General features: G+C 40.0%; 1 protein-coding gene across 3 annotated transcripts in view; it reads left to right on the forward strand.

The window, feature by feature from the left end:
* Positions 1 to 16,465, forward strand: part of CEP85L (centrosomal protein 85L) — a 129,994-nt gene that overhangs the window by 13,211 nt on the left and 100,318 nt on the right. For all 3 annotated transcript variants that reach the window (XM_089530502.1, XM_089530503.1, XM_089530504.1), the window contains exon 2: positions 5,168 to 5,329. In XM_089530502.1, the coding sequence (XP_089386628.1) occupies positions 5,168 to 5,329 (162 nt within the window). The remainder of the gene's footprint in view (positions 1 to 5,167; positions 5,330 to 16,465) is intronic.

The following is a 16,465-nucleotide window of genomic DNA, read 5'->3' on the forward strand; positions in this document are numbered from 1 at the left end:
GGTAATATCTCAGCAGGGTCACCATGGGTCGAGATCGACTGGAGGGCAGTTAACAAAACTACTTCTTTACCTGATTTGAGCTGTATTTCCCTTCAGGGAAAGGTTGCAAAGAAGGCATTAGTAACAGTGTGATGCATGTGATCTCACCTTTTATTTCTTACTGAAGCACTGTTCACCTATCATGGTACTTGGTGATGGCTTAACTGTGTATAGATGCTGGCTATCTCTAGCTCTTTGTTATTTAGTAAACCAAGCATTATTTTGCCCAGATTATCAAGATTTCAAAGTGAATAGGTGGAATTGTATTCAGCCTTTTAGTTTAACTAGATGAAGACAAATCTCCTGGTAAAAGTTACTTAGCGATATAAAATATCTTGTACAATGATAACTTTAAAATTCATCCCATATATAGCTAATATCTGGTTTCCAAGTGGCTTTAGGAGTGTGGTGAAATGCTTCTCACCTCAAGGTCAGATTGATACTAGCAGCTCTTCAGCATACAGCCACACAGTGAGTCTTTTGAATTATTGCCATACAATAAATGGTAATATGATTCAGCCCTCATGTCTAGTTTTGGCAAATCTGTACCTTCGCTTTATAGTATGCAAAAGCTTTGTGCAGCCAAGCCATGCTCAGTTCTGTACAGTTTGTTAATTTTGCCAGGCAGCCTCAGCTGTTGTTACATTCTCCTTTTCACCGTGGTTTGCAGTAACTGCATAATTCCGAAAAAGCTGCATAACAGTTGTAAGCACCTACAAGTGAAAGCTCATTTTGTGCAAGACTGTTTAAAACTCTACTCTGAAAACCATATGGTGTAAAACACCTTAAAATATATATATAAAAGTAACCTCCTCATAAGTAGTAATGGGGAACAGTTACTGTAGAGTGAAGAGTGTATTGGTCAGAAAGATGGGGAGGTGAGCCAGTGTTGCAGGCATGAGCTAATGCATTGCTTTTGTGTGCCAAAATGAAATATGAAACATCTGCAACTAAGATTTCTGTTTTTGCTATGAATTAACTGACTGTGTAGAAGTTGATAGGCAGAGAAATAACTAATAAGAGAGCTATAGAATTCTGTTCTAAAGCCCTATCCACACCACTTTTGAATAATAAAGCACAACTGTGCAAGCAGAATCATTTAGATAAATGAATCTTAGCATATATAAATTAAATGATTTAATTGAATGATGGCTGCAGTTTGCACTGTTCCACAAAGATTAATGAAGAAATGTTTTTCTTTTCCACTGTTTGGAATGGTGTATGTACATGTGAAAGAAAGTACGTTTTAAAGACAGGAAATGGAGCTTTGCCCTGAGAAATAGCTATTAGTTGAAGTTAACAAAGGAGCTTCTCCCTGGTTACTGAAATTCTCATGAGGTTGTTTTGTTAAAGCAAAAGCAGTTGACTTAAAAAACAAAATCCTTGATACAAGCTCTAAAAATGTGCATCACTAAAATTAAATTTAGATTGTATGCAAATAAATAAATAAATAAATAAATAAATAAATAATTTAAATGTCATTTGCCATAGTTCTTGTCCTTTGATTGCAGTGTCACAGATTTCCATTCTCAATAGATGAGATCTTAAAGATATGAAACCTGAGAACGTGCTGGTTGATATTCATGCCATTTTTATTTATTACACAGATGCACTCAAAACATGAGCTTTAAAAAACTTCTCAGTGTATTCTGAAGCAGATTGTTTACAGGCTGATTTTGCCTTGCATGTGCCTCTCTAATTACATTTCCAGCCCTCTGGGCTAGGGATTAATATGCTGTGTTCATGTGCCACTGCATAAATGATGATGACTGCTTGGTGGAAGTGCTGGGTGAAAATATCAAAGAAAACTTTTTCATACTGAGATCCTCTTTTTTGAATCCCCATGTGCTCTTTCTCTTCTTCTTCCTTCTGTTAGATTGAATATTATGAATTTTACAATATTAGTTGTTTACTTTATGCACTTCCATGTGTGTTTAGTTTGAAAATTGCTTAGATCTAGTGCCCATTCACTAAAAACAATTATATTATTTATATGAAATTTGAATGAAAGTAAGGTATATCAATTATTTCAGTAGATGTTAGAGGTTATAGTCATAAATTTAGAATTATGATATAAATCAGTATTGGAGTTTTATGTTGGTTTATGTAAATCTATGCAAGGAACTCATGCTCTACAAAGGAAGAAATACTGTTCCTTTTGCAGGTTTTTTTTTGTATTTGAACTTGTTATTGCAATTCCTTCTAAGAGTCTGCTAGTCATTTGGAGACAATGACATAAAGTGACATAAAGTGGCTTGATGAATAGCTATTTACTCCCCCCCCCCCAAACACACTGGCAGCTTTTGCACAACATTGTTATTGTATCTGGTCTCTAAACTAGTATAGTCAGCCCTTGACATCCACATCCAGGACCCTCTGTGGATACCAAAATCCATAGATGTTCAAGCCATATAGTGGTATAGTAAAAAGGTGTCCCTTACATAAAAGGGTAAAATCAAGGTTTTCTTTTTGGATTTTATTTGGAAGGGGAGGGATATTTTCAAGGCATGGATGGTTGAATACGCGAGTGCTGAATCCATGGATATGCAGGGTCAATTGCATTTGCCTTTGCAAAAGTTTCCAGTATTTATGTCAGGGGTAGACATTGGTTCTGGGGCAGAGACCAAGCTATTATCCATGTAATTGCTGCTTCAATGTGATCTTCCCTAATATAGAAAGAAACTGACCTGTTTAATATCCAGAAATGCTTCTTTTATACATATTTGAACATATTCATGGAATCTTGTGCATTTAAGAGGTCCTTAGGAATCTGGGGAATTTAGGCCTTGGCAGGAGTTTCATGATTTATTGAAATGTCTCTTGTCATCAGTGTGTAGTGCTCTCCCAACCCACTCTCCTTACAAACAGAGTATCATGTCAGTCTGTTCAGACTGACATGATTGAAGAAGGAACAGCATGATAATGATGGTATCTTGACCAGACATCATGGACATTCTCTTGTATTGTCTACCCATGTTATGCTTGGCTCAGTACAATTACTGATATATACACTGATATTGCTATTGTAAAGTCAAGTGTATAGAAGAGGAAAAAATATTAGGGAACTGGGAATACTATTGATAACATGGCAGCTGGCATTATTGTGTTCTGTAGTACTCTTTAAACATTTGAGGACCTCAGTTTTATAAACACAGAGGCGTTACAAACCGCCACTTTGCGGCGGTCTCTCGGCGCTGCTGTTTGCTCCGTAAGGGAGCCGCCGCAGCCAAACCACGTGGCTCCCTTACGGAGCAAAAAAGAAGCTCCAAAATGGAGCTTCTTCTGGCGGCGCGCCAATGGCGCACTCGCGACGTCATTAGCACCGCGCGACGTGCGGACGCACAGTGTCCGTTACGTCAAGATGGCGGCAGCCGTGTGGAACGGCCGCCGCCATTTGTTACAGACAGAGTCCGTAACAGGAGTAGGGGCGTCTGGAAGAGACGCCCCTTTTTAAAACTGGGACGTCCTGAGGACGTCCCAAGTGGCGGTTTGTAACCCGCCACACATGCCTAGAATGGTGGGAAGAGACAAAATTGTTTTGTTAAACTGCATGACATAGGTAATCTTGCTGAAACAGCACATTTCTGGATGTGTGCACAAACAGAAAATGGGGCAGGATGCGGGGGGGGGGGGGAACACAGCACCTGCCTATCTTTCTGTTAGTGACACCAATTTAAATGCAAGTATAAAGCTGAAATAAGAGTAAAAATACCTTGAATGAATGGTTCACAAAAGGTGGTGAATATTTATAAAAGAAGCCAATAGTACAGTAATTAAATAGAAAACAATTAGGGTTCAATTTGCCCCTTGGCCAAGAAACCTACTGTTGTTTCTATTACACATAGTGATATTATTTTAATAATCCTGTTATAAGGACAGCCAGCGTAGCATAATAGTTTGAGTGTCAGACTATGACTCTGGAGACCAGGATTCGATTCCCAGCTCACCCACTGGGTGACCTTGGCCAAGTCTATCAGCCTTAGGAGAAGGCAATGGCCAAGCCCCTCTGAACAAATCTTGCCCCAAAAACACTGTGATAGACTTGAAGGCACACAACAACAACTAAGGACCTCTAGATTACACTTCATGAACAGCAGGCCAGAGTTACTCTCTGTCTCAGAAAGTTCATCTGTGTGCTGTTTAATACATAACAATATATTGTTATGTATTAATTGCAATTAACTAATGCAAGATTCCCATTAGTTAATTGTTTCATGGTGTTCCCTTTGCTTTATTTAAAGAACACTTTTGAACTCTAGTTATTTTGCACTGATAGAAGATTGGAATAAGTTTGATGATTATTAAAACACAAAATGTAATAGAATCTCTGTTCTTCCTTGACATCATTTGTAATGGTGGGTATAGGTGGCATTCCTGACTATAGGAGATGGTTTGTGCTACATTGTGCTCATATGCTTTTGTGAGACCAGGAGGAACGTTTGTGAGATTTATCAGTTAATGGACTGAATGAGATTGGCCATATTTTGTTCTGTTTGGGATTTATATAAAATAGTTTATGATTGTTTAATATGGAGACTCTCAATCATTCTGATAGAGTAATGTCATTGTCGCTGAAATTTGCCCTCTAGTCAAGGGTCTTACAGGTGTTACATAGCAGAACTCTACTGGAGGGAAATTGTTGAACCTCTTTTTGAGAACATTTGAGTCCATACCTAAAAGTGGAATTAAAATAATTGTTGTTCTGTTTTTTTAAAAAATAACCAATTAATACATAAATGAATGTGAATGAATAAATTTTAACAATACAGGTTGAAAAGTAAACTTTTACAGCACAGTTTTCAATCTGTGAAAATTTATGACTGTCTTATCAAAATCTTAATAGAGAGAGGAATATTGGATTATTAATTTTTGTAAAGAAAAGTTTTGAGTGTATTCTAGGATTCAACCAAATCGAAGTTGTATATCAGTAGGGACATTATTTTAGATGAACTAATGAGTTTTTATTTTTATGAATTCCAATCCATTTGCAGGTTCTGCATCATTAGGGAGCCATAGAAATGGCTGCAGGATTTGTTGTTTCTTAATTTTATACATGTGGATGCTTTTCCTATAACCTAATTTGTAGTTTTATAAAGTTGATTTTTAAATAATATACTTCTTTTGGCAGGCCCAGAATATTCCTCATCAGGATGGTTGCCTGGTCCTGATTCACTGTGGCAAGCCACAACTGGTCCATCAAGCAGTCGGAGTAACCATATCAGAAGGCACAGCATAGCTTCTGACAGTGGGGACACTGGCATTGGAACCTCTTGCTCTGATAGCGTGGAAGGTGAGTAGGATTTGATGTTTTAAAACAGATATAGGGCCTGAACAGACAGGCCAAGATAAAGCTGCTTCGGGTCACTTTGGAGATATGCTGCTTAAATGACACATACATCTTAAGAGGCCAGAAGCTGCACCAAACTGCGTTTCAGTCCTTAGGACTGGAGTATGGCTTTGGTGTGGTTTCTGTCCTCTTAGGATGCACGTGTCATTTAAACAGCACACTTCCAAAGCGGCCTGAAGCAGCTTTATTTTGGCCTGTGTTCGGGCCCATAATTAAAGTGATCTGTTTAGGGGAAGGAGAAGGGAAATTACTGTTTTTCGATTATGCAAGAGAGGCATTGCTATATCAAATGTGCTTACTATGTAATTAGTGCCACTGAGTTCAGTGAAGCTTATTTCCAAGCAAATATGAGTGCTATTTTAATTTTTATTCAGTCATCTTCAGTTTCTGTGTAAGATATACAGATAAGCTTGTGTTACAAGTTTAAGATCTCCAGAATATATAGACTCATGATATGCTGATCTTCAAAATGCTTTGAGCTTTTATTTTCATTGTACCTGAAAGAGTAAAAAGTCTTCATTTGGAAAGAAAGAGAAAGCCATAGAAATATATTGAGCAACAGAATTGGCATAATCACAACTTGTCTCACTCAGTTTCCTATTTTAAGTAGTCATTAAGAAGAAAAGGTGAAACATTTCCTCTCCAGAACTACATATGTTTGTCCATGTTTTTTTAAACTGTCCCAGTCTAACAGTGATATACTTTACATCAAACCTCAAAAACAGTAACAAATTTTTATATTAAAAAAAATTAGATAGAATCCTAAGTAGGGGAAGAGGATAATAATGTAGTTAAAAAGTATGACACATAAGGAAAAGCTACCAGTTCTTGGAACATTTAAAGTAAAATAAGGTGATTTAAGGGGATGAAAAGAGAAACATTGTAAGTGTTTCAAATTTTCTAAAAGGAATTGATAATGGTGACCTCTATAATGTTTTTAAAGTAATGTAGGACTCAAAGGTAGTGATCTAAATTTTAGTTTGCATTTATTTTAGTTGATATCAGAAAACATTTCCATTTCCTAAGAACAGTTGGTAATAGTGAGCTGAACAGCTTTTGTCTTTGGAGATGTTATAGAAGAAACTAGTAGAGCAATTATTACACAGGTGTGGAGTACTTCACGGTGAATGATTTTCAGTTTGGTTTGACCTTTTATTGCTTCATTAGATGGCTATTAGTTTTCTTTTAGTATATGTTTATTGGTATGTTGCATGAGCAGTGAAGTGATCAAATGACAGCTCGATGGATATAGATTAGTTTGGCTGCAATTTTGTCAATTCTCTTTCTCTCAAGCATGTTGTTCCATGACACAACATAGCACAAGTCTTTAGTTGTCTTTAGATATGGAAAGCCATGTCATTGCAGCAGGCTGAACTATATAGTCTGACAACCCTGCTTAACCTTCTCTTGTTATTGCTTGTTTTCCTGTTTTTAGTTGCAGAGGAAATAAAAGACTTATCAGTTTTGCTGATACAACTCATCTGCTTCATTTTCATGCTGTTACTCTAAATCATGCTGCTTTTCCCCCTGTCTAAAATTCTTGCGTTAGACTGTTTTTAAGGCAAGAGGAAAACCTAATGAAGCAAAAATAGAACTCCACTTTCAACTCATTGAATTGCCTTTTTGTCAACACTTAGGATTTATGCAGTCTTCTTGAAGGAATAATTGGGATGCCATGTATTTTACGATGTAATCCAGGTAGCCTGCCAGGAAGACTTTTATTTTGAGGCTGGTATTTCACTATGTGTTCTCAGTTGCAATGCTGAGGAGGCTGCCTTAATAATTGAGAGAAAAAGTTGCTCTAGAACAACCTGACAAATCCTAACCATAGCAAAGATGCAAAGAAAGTAAATTTAGGGAGCTTCACACTTCAGGGCCACCATAAATGTGCATAAGATTTTGATCTGAAACTTAGCTCAATATAAGAATAGTATTTCACAATGTTAGCAAAATCTATGACAGTGTTACTTTTCTTACTTACCCATAAAGCTCTTCATGGTTGGGGATAGTCCAGTATTTCTTCCCTTTTTTGTTAATCTGAAAGCACAGAATTAGCTACAAGTGACACTGCATTCATGGACCTCTGAGATTGTCAGGCGCTGTAGGCTATACAGGCTGAGTCTCCATTATCCAAAATTTTGAGGACCATAAGTGATTTAGATTTTGGATTTTTTTGGATTTTGGAATTCTGGATAAGGGAGAAGAAACTGGCAAACTACTTTTTAACTATTCGTTGCCTATGGAAATGCTATGTCAGTAGGTGACTTGAAGGCACATATGCTCACATGCTTTACGATGACTGTAGGAACTTCTCACTGTCCTATCTTGTTGAGCAACTATAACAGTATGTCTCTCTTATTCAAAATCTATTAAATGGTTATGGGAGACATAGCAGCTTTGTGAAGTCAAAATGTATTACAAAGTTTTTTTTTTTTAAAAAGTTCCAACTCAGTAGGATGTATGATGAGAAAACAAAAAGTAAAAAAAGGAAATTGAGAACCAGCATGGTGTAGTGGTTTGAGGTCAGAATTTGATTTCCTGCTCAGCCATAAAGACCCAGTGGATGATCTTGGATGAGTCACACACTCTCAGCCCCAGAAACCCTATGATAAGTTTTCCTTGGGTTGCCATAAGTCAGAAATGACTTGAAAGCACACAGTAACAGCAACAAAAACAACAAATGAAGTATCATGTGGAAAGGTACTACCCAAATGAGAGGTCTTGTCTACAGATATAATTCAAGAGAAAATCCCCACCAATACCTGTGTTCTTATGTATTATCCTTAGAGGAAGGTTGCTGAGAAATGTTGCTTAGAGAAAGAATTCACCTCAAGGAGAAAACCATATTACTTACTTATGCAGGTGCATCAGCTGCAGTCTGGCATCTCTCCTTGATGATACCCCATGATACTTATTATGTATAGTGCGTTATCAAAGTCTGGCATACATTTCACAGAAATGTGTCTGTGGAAGTCAACGGTTTTAAAAGCTGTTCGAGTAAAATGTTTTACATATACAGTGGACCCTTAGTCCAGGATCCCTTGTGGATACCAAATTCTGTGGATGCCCATTATATACAGTGGCATAGTAGAATGATGTCCCTTATAGAAAATGGCAAAATCAAGTTTGTTTGTTTTTTGAAGTTATATATTTTTGGAATATTTTCAAGCTGTGGAAGTTGAATCCATGGATAAAGAATCCTTGGATATGAAGGGCCAACTGTATCACTGTTTTGTTTGGGTTTAATATGAAGTGTCTAGAAATAGAAAGGGGCAGACTTAAGAATATATAATTATTTCTTTTAAGCAACTGGTATTGACTACTTAAATACCCTAAAGGTACCAGATCCCATCTGATCTTAGAGGTAAGCAGGCTCAGCTCTGGTTAGTACTTGTATGGGAGACCAAGTGCTGTAGGCTATATTTCAGAGAAAGGAACTGACAAAATCGCCTGCGTATTCCTTGCCTAAGAAAATGCCAAGAAATTCACCTAAGTCAACAGGTGACCTGAAGGCATGCACACTGGACATAAAGATATAAGAGGCATGCTTGGTGAGGCCAATGTCCTATCTAGTCCCATCATTCTGTTTGCACAATGGACAATGAGTTATATGGGGGATGCACCCCAGCAGAATATGAGTACAACTGCACTCTCTGCCTCATGGTCTTGGCAAGTGATATAAAGAGCCATACTACCAATGATAATAGAGATATCTAAGGGTGATGCATAGCCATCTTGACTTATCAACATTGATTGTTCCCAGTGGCCATGAATTTATTGAATCTCCTTTTAGAGCTGTCCAATTTGCCATGGCAGGGGGGAGGGAAAACCTCCCGAGAGTCCCCTCCAGACCCCTCTCATCCCTCGATCACTCGATCCAGGGATCGTGGGGGGGATAAAGACGCCCAAGGTTCCCCTCCAGACCCTTGACATTCTTGGGATGGCAGGGGTATGGAGGGGAGCCATGGAGTCTTTCTCTCCCCTGCCATGCCAGGATCAAAACATTTTTAAAAATAAATTCATATAAAATTAAATTCATTGGTTTTGCAACTACTTGCCTTTACAAGTAGTTGAAACATCACTGAATCAAATTTCCTATGAATTTTATTTCATTTTTTTTAAAAAAAAAACCAAACACATCCACTCATAGGTTGCACAACAAGCGCACAACAAGGGGGGGAATAGTGGATCTACAAAAACTGAGGAGGGATGGTAAACGCCCCTCTGCCATTAGTCCCTCCCCGCCAGAATTATGCGATTCCAATTTGTCGTTTCCACTTCTTGAGCACTCTTCGGAATTGATTCTTTTCAAAAGAACTTCTTTCAAACTAGTGTCTAGAAAAATCTTTTTTTTGCCTTTGCCTCACTTTATCACAACAGGAATCTATCACATTGCAATAGGAGCCAATTTCAAATGGGAACAATGGTCATTTAAACCAATTGGCAATTAGCTCTATTTCATAGTGGGAACATACCCCTGGATTGTTCAGCATATTTTATATAAGGTTGCCACATGCAGGAGTGTATTTCTATAGTTTTAAAGCCACTTTTCAAGTGAAAAAAACCCAAACAAACTCACAAGATGGTTAACAAGATGGCAAACAACCATTAGCAATCAAAGCAACTGACTGCAGATAGACCCATCCTACAGGTTGTTTCGTCCATTATTAATGCAGGAAAACAAGCTAGAGCATCTCCAGCAGATAGATAGCTGGCTGCCTGGCCTTGCTTGAAGGCCTGCATCCCCCATCTTTGTTTTTTTTTGTGTGTGTGTGTGTGTGCTTGTTACTTTAGTTAAATATAGCATTTGCTATTTGTGTTTTTGTATCTAAATTTGCTTGCCAGTTCTCCTAATTTTACTTTCAAGGGAATTTTCTTGCAACACATTTCCTAGTTTGGGCTAAATATACACCAGAGTTTATTATTGTTGAATGTGGTCTTGCAGATCATAAGCCCCTTCATCTAGTTCACATTTAAGTATGATAAGGGTCTGTTAGTATAATACCATGTTGTTTTGTGTGCACCAGCTTATCAGTATTAAAAGATAATAATTACCATGTTTTCATAATTTCTTTTGTTAAACTTATACCATTGTAATTGAGTTGTTGAATAAAGTGTTCAAAAAAGCAGAAGCATCCAGATACCACATTTTGTTTCATTGTTGCTCGTGGTGCCTGTGGCTCTGTTCCCATTTTCATAAAGGTAATAGTGAGAATTTGGATCTACCAATACATCTTGAAAAGGAAGATACACTTTTAAACTTCCATGTGTGGTTTCTACACATTCTTGGTCATGACTGATGTGATTGTTGAGGGGTTTGTTTACATAGTGACGCATATCCAAGGTAGCTGATGTGCTTGCACAGGAAGTAGACTCTGGGGTGTGCTGCTGACTGCATCCTGTTGCTCTTTAGCTGAGGTCATTCTGGGGTCTACTGAATTCTTTCATTTCTCTAATCAGTTCTTTCCATTATTATTTGGATAGCACAATCAGTTGCATGTGGTACTTTCATACAGGAATAAATAATCTCAATCCCTTAGGAGTTTACGGTGAATAGGAGACAGAAGAGGGAAGGAGAAAAATGGACGAGAGTATAACAAGAGGAGTATGAACAAACATTACACCACTTATGCTTTTCCTCACAGTGCTGTTTAAAGTCTTTTACCTCAGCTTTACTTGAGGGCTTAGTTTAATGCCTCTGGGGGAAAAAAAGAATAAACGGGTGATGCCCTTGAGCATATGCAGAGTGCTGTTTCGAACTGCAGTCAAGGTTCAAGTATCCAGGGCAGTGGGTTTAAGTTCCAGCCTCTGATTTCAGAAATCAAGCTCTGTAGTGGGTGCCATATAATTTTTAAAACATAAAGGGGCAGCTGCTGGATCTCTTACCACCCTTAGTTTGATGGTTGCTATTCCTGCAGCTGCTTCAGGTTATGTGTGAGCCATCCAGGTTCTAGACCAGGTTCCGCACTAGCAAAGCTCTTGCATAACATGGAGTAATAGAGTGTGTGTGTGTGTGTGTGTGTGTGTGTGTGTGTATGTGAGTGGAGAAGCTGTTAAGGAGTAGTTCCACTGTCCCCATGGCAGTGGACCCTCCCTACCCCTACATACTTCTATCTTAAATGCATATTTAAGGGTCACTTGAAACAAAGCAGTGCAGACTCTTTTATCTTTATCAGTTTTTCTGTGAAGCCAGGGATCTTTTAATTTCACTACTTTTCATACATTCAAAGCAGTCTTGAATTTATGTTCTGCTCATTTTCTCATTTCACCTGAGGAATCGCTGTGTAGCTTTTGCCAAGAACATGGGTTGAATCCAGAGCTGTCTGGAGTGGAAGTCCACAAGCTCATGGGGATCTTTCCATGGGGAGGAGAACCATCTGGAAACAGGATGGGAGGTCATGCTAGGGGCTGATGGGAGAAGCAGGGATAGTCAGCATTTTTACTCCATGGCTTCCCTCCAATTGAGAGCTTCTAATGGATTCCAATCCCTTCTGCAAACAGAAGGAAATCATCTTGTGGAAGAGCAAGTCTTGAATCCATCCAACTGTTTCAGCCTGAGTGTTTGAGCTACAGCATGGGGAGTTGGACTATATTGCAAGGATTTTATTGGTGATAAGCACAAAAATATATTTTAATCAATATAAAAGTACAGAAATTATGAATTACTTCTTAATACAGCATTGACTTCAAAGGATTGCATGATGGTTGGAAGGCAGGGGGGAAGGGCAGTATACCTATTTTAAAAGACGCAAGCTGATCTGTTTTAAAAGACATATTAATTGCAAACTAGTAACTAGTAGTAACTAATACTAAAACTAATAGTTTGTGGTGGTATTAAATGTTGGCGTTGTAACTTGGCTGTATACTTTGAGTGATGATAAGACATCTGATGTTATAATGGCATATGAAAGATAAGAGAGACTGGAATCAGACCATCCTGTCACAGAGTGTAATTCCATAGAGAAAAATATAAAGCTTGCAGCCAGATTTCTTTCTCACACCAAATGCACTTAGTGCAGGAGGTGATTTTCTTGGCAGCATGCTGTATTGATTTTTTGCTTGGAGACTGCAAGTCTCTAAAAATCTGTAACAGAAGACTGTAATTAGCTGGAAAGCAAACTGGCTGTAAATCAAAAATGTCTTTGTAGGCCAACCTGCTCTTTTTATATTGGACTGGAATTAAAGATGCCTGCCCCCTCTCTTTTGGGTTGCTGTTGTACTGTCACTAGGCAACTGAGTATTAAAGTGAATTATACAAATGTGTGTCTGCTTATCACATTTAAGTGTACCACTGTGATATATGTGTGTGTGTGTGTGTGTTAGCTGGAAAGGGAAAGAGAATTAATTATTTTGATAAATTGTGTGGGAGATTTTGAAAAACATAGAGATCAGTCACATCAAACTGGACATCTAATAACCGTGTTTACCTCTTAAGTCTTACCCTTCTACATCAACATGTAAAATGGGGGTGGTATTTGGACTTTTTCTTCTCTATAGATTTCTAGGTGTGACTACCTTCCCTCTGATACTTCAGCTCTCAGTGGGCATTCCGGGTGTTTAATGTGTTGGGTCTGTGTGTTTGTTTGTCATGGAAAGTCTCCCTAAATGATGGTACAGTAATTAAGAACTGCAAACTGTTTCTGCTTACTATCAAACCCACCATGTCCAGCAGGGGCACCACTAGGGAGTATGGTGCTCCCCAGACATCTGCCTTTTGGTAGAAACAGGCTTATATGTTCACCGGCATTCCTTCAAAATGCTGAAGAGATGGTGTGGGTGGGGTAAGGTTCAGTGGGAGGAGAAAAGAGAGGCCCAGGTTTTTTTTTAAATTAAATTTTAAATTTTAAAATTTTCTTTGAAAACATCAAAATTTCACTTTAACTACATGAAACTAAAGTTAAAGGTAGTCCCTTGACATTAATATCTAGTTGTAACTGATTGTAGGGGGCGGTGCTCATCTCCGTTTCTAAGCTGAACAGCCAGTGTTGTTTGAGGATTTCTGTGGTGGTAATGTGACCAGCATGACAGCACTGAACACTGTTACCTTTCCACTGAGAAAGGTATCTATTTATCTACTTGCATTTTCATGCTTTCAAACTGCTAAGGTGGCAGAAGCTGGGACTACTGACAGGAGCTCACCCCATCATGCAGCACTCGGGCCTCAAACTGCCAACCTTCTGATCTTCCAATCATCAGAATTGGCGTCTTAACCACTAAGCCACCACATCCCTTACTCCTTACATGTAAATGAAATGAACAAAATGAAACTATGTACATGAAAATACAATTAGGCTGTGTATATGATATTGTAATTTATAATATAATTATAACCTGTACATTTTGGCTAGTTGTTTATGTCACAACTGTTGCCAATACATTCAGTGATACTGTATATGGAAATTAAGATTTATGAGTAACATTAGTACAAAAAACATTACAGTACTTAGGCCCTGGACAGACAGGCCTATAGTGCATCCTTGTCACATGCTGGGGTTGGCTGAGGGCACACCGCCGATATGTGCCTCACCCCTAGCACATGATGAGGGCATCAAAATGGTGGCTCCCTGTACACAAGGGCACTGCCATTTTGACGCAATGGACGCTTAGCGTTCACACGTTGTGCCCCCTTGTGACGTCACGAGTGCGCCATCTTTTTGCCACGTGAGGAAGCTACGCAGTTTGTCCACTGCGGCTTCCTCGTACGGCAAAACAAGGTGCCGGCAGACCACCCTTTTTGGGCGGTCTGTACCCTGCCTTAGACTTCTGCATGATGTGGTATGGGAGGAGGTCAGTGAGTGAGGAGTGACACCATGGTTACTGCACCAGGTGATGCCAACCCTGGTGATGCCACTGATTACAAGCAACAGTATGCAAGAGTAAACATATTTGAGAATCTCTATGAACCCTTCTTGTTGTGTGCCTTCAAAATGCTTATGATTTATGGCAGGGGTAGGCAACCTTTTTGAGCCGGGGGCCAGGTTGCTGTCCCTCAGACAACTGGGGGGGCCGAAGCTGGGGGGTGGAGCTTCCACCCTCTGGGGGCGGTGCCGCACACCAAGGGTGGAGCTTCCACCCTCTGGGGGTGGAGCCACATGCTGGGGCGGAGCTTCCTCCCTCCGGGGGGCGGAGCCGCATGTCGGGGGCGGAGCTTCCACCGATGTCCCGCAAGGAGAAGTAGGCATGTGCCTGGCCTCTCCCCCTCGGTCCCATCCTTCGGCCAAAGCCCAAAAATTAATAATTAAATAATTTTTTAAAAAAAAAAATAAATAAAAAAATAAATAATTCCTACACACACTGCAAACATTATATGAAGTAAAAAACAAAATGGGAACATATACAATATTCAAAATGAAGAACAAGAACAAGTAAAGTTAAATAAAAATTAGGAAATCCAGATCAAATGCATGCACACTGTCTCAATCCAGAAAGGAGCAAGCCAGCCCATGTGGAGGGATTTTGCAAAGAGAATACCAAGGGATATAAGCATAAGAATAACAATATTTGCAGCATGCAAGCTACCTGAAAGTCAGAAAGCAGAGGGAAAGCATAGAGTTGGAAGAGACTGCAAGGGCCGTCCAGTCCAACCCCCTGCCATGCAGGAAATCCAGATCAAATGCATGCACACTGTCTCAACCCAAAAAAGAGCAAGCCAGCCCATGTGGAGGGATTTTGCAAAGAGAATACCAAGGGATGTAAGCATAAGAATAACAATATTTGTTAGCATGTGGAAGCTACCTGAAGGCCACAGAACAGGGGAAAATGCATGCACACTGTGTCCCAAACCACAAAGGCACAGGTAGTAGGTGTAGCTTCCGATAACCCCCCTCCCCCAATGAACCAACCTCGTGGTAGTGGCTCTGATTCTTTCTTTCTTTCTTTCTTTCTTTCTTTCTTTCTTTCTTTCTCTTTCCTTCTCTGCCTCCTCCTCCTCCTTCCCCCCCTCCCCGCTCTTCCGTGGGGGAGGGCTGAGGGCAGAACCAGGAGAGCCAGGAGAGCGGAGCCAGAAGGTGAAGGGCAGGGCCAGGAGAGCGGAGAGAGAAGGGAGGAGGGGAGAGCCAGGAGAGCGGAGCCTGAAGGGCGAAGGGCGGGGCCAGGAGGGCGGAGGGTGAAGGAGGAGGAGGGAGGAGGGCGTCGCCCATTCAGAGGCCTGGCACGGCCCTGGAGCCCTCGAACAGGGCTCCAGGCAGCACACCAGGCCTCCTAGATGGGCGCCGCCATTTTGTTTTTTAAAATGGCGGCGAAGTCTCGCACGACGAGAAAGGTTGCGCGAGACTTCGCCGCCATTTAAAAAACAAAATGGCGGCCGGAGTGGCGGCAATCGGCGGCAGGAGCGAGCGGGGGCCGGTTCTGGCGCCTCCGGGGGCCGGATGTGGCCCGCGGGCCGCAGGTTGCCGACCCATGATTTATGGTGACTCTAAGACAAACCTAGCATAAGATTTTCTTGGAAATTTTTTTCCAGAAAAGGTTTGCTTTTTCTTCCTTCTGAGGCTAAAATTATTATTATTATTATTATTATTATTAAACTTTATTTCTAAAGCGCTGTAATTATACACAGCGCTGTACAAAATCGGTAAAATTAAAGAGTATATAAAAGCCTGCCTAAGGCGTACATTCTAAGATAATAACAATTAAAAAGAGGAATAGATAAAATTACCATATAGAGAAGAAAAAACAAATTAAAAACATCAAATATAAAACAATCACATCACATCAAATATTGTCAGACAGCCAGATGACAATCACAAATTCCCTGAGAACGCTTCCCTAAACAATATGGTTTTCAGCTCAGCCTTAAATCTGGTTAGGGAAGTGATGAGCCATGCATGCAGAGGAAGAAGGTTCCAGGAATGAGGGGCAGCAAGAGAGAAGGGATGGATCCAGGACGGGGCAGAGAAGATCCTGGGTTGAGAGAGGAGACTTTGGCTACCAGAGCGGAGAGTGCGAGTAGGGATGTAGGGAGAGAGAAGATCGGTTAAATAAAGAGGGGCCAGCCCATGCAGGGCTTTAAAGGTGAGTAGCAAAAGTTTGTACCTGATGCAGAAAGGAAAAGGGAGCCAGTGAAGGGAGGACAACAGAGGG

Source organism: Sceloporus occidentalis, unplaced genomic scaffold, assembly GCF_023333645.1.
Source record: "Sceloporus occidentalis isolate IW3139 unplaced genomic scaffold, rSceOcc1.0.p SCAF_6, whole genome shotgun sequence".
Classification (NCBI taxonomy): domain Eukaryota; kingdom Metazoa; phylum Chordata; class Lepidosauria; order Squamata; family Phrynosomatidae; genus Sceloporus; species Sceloporus occidentalis.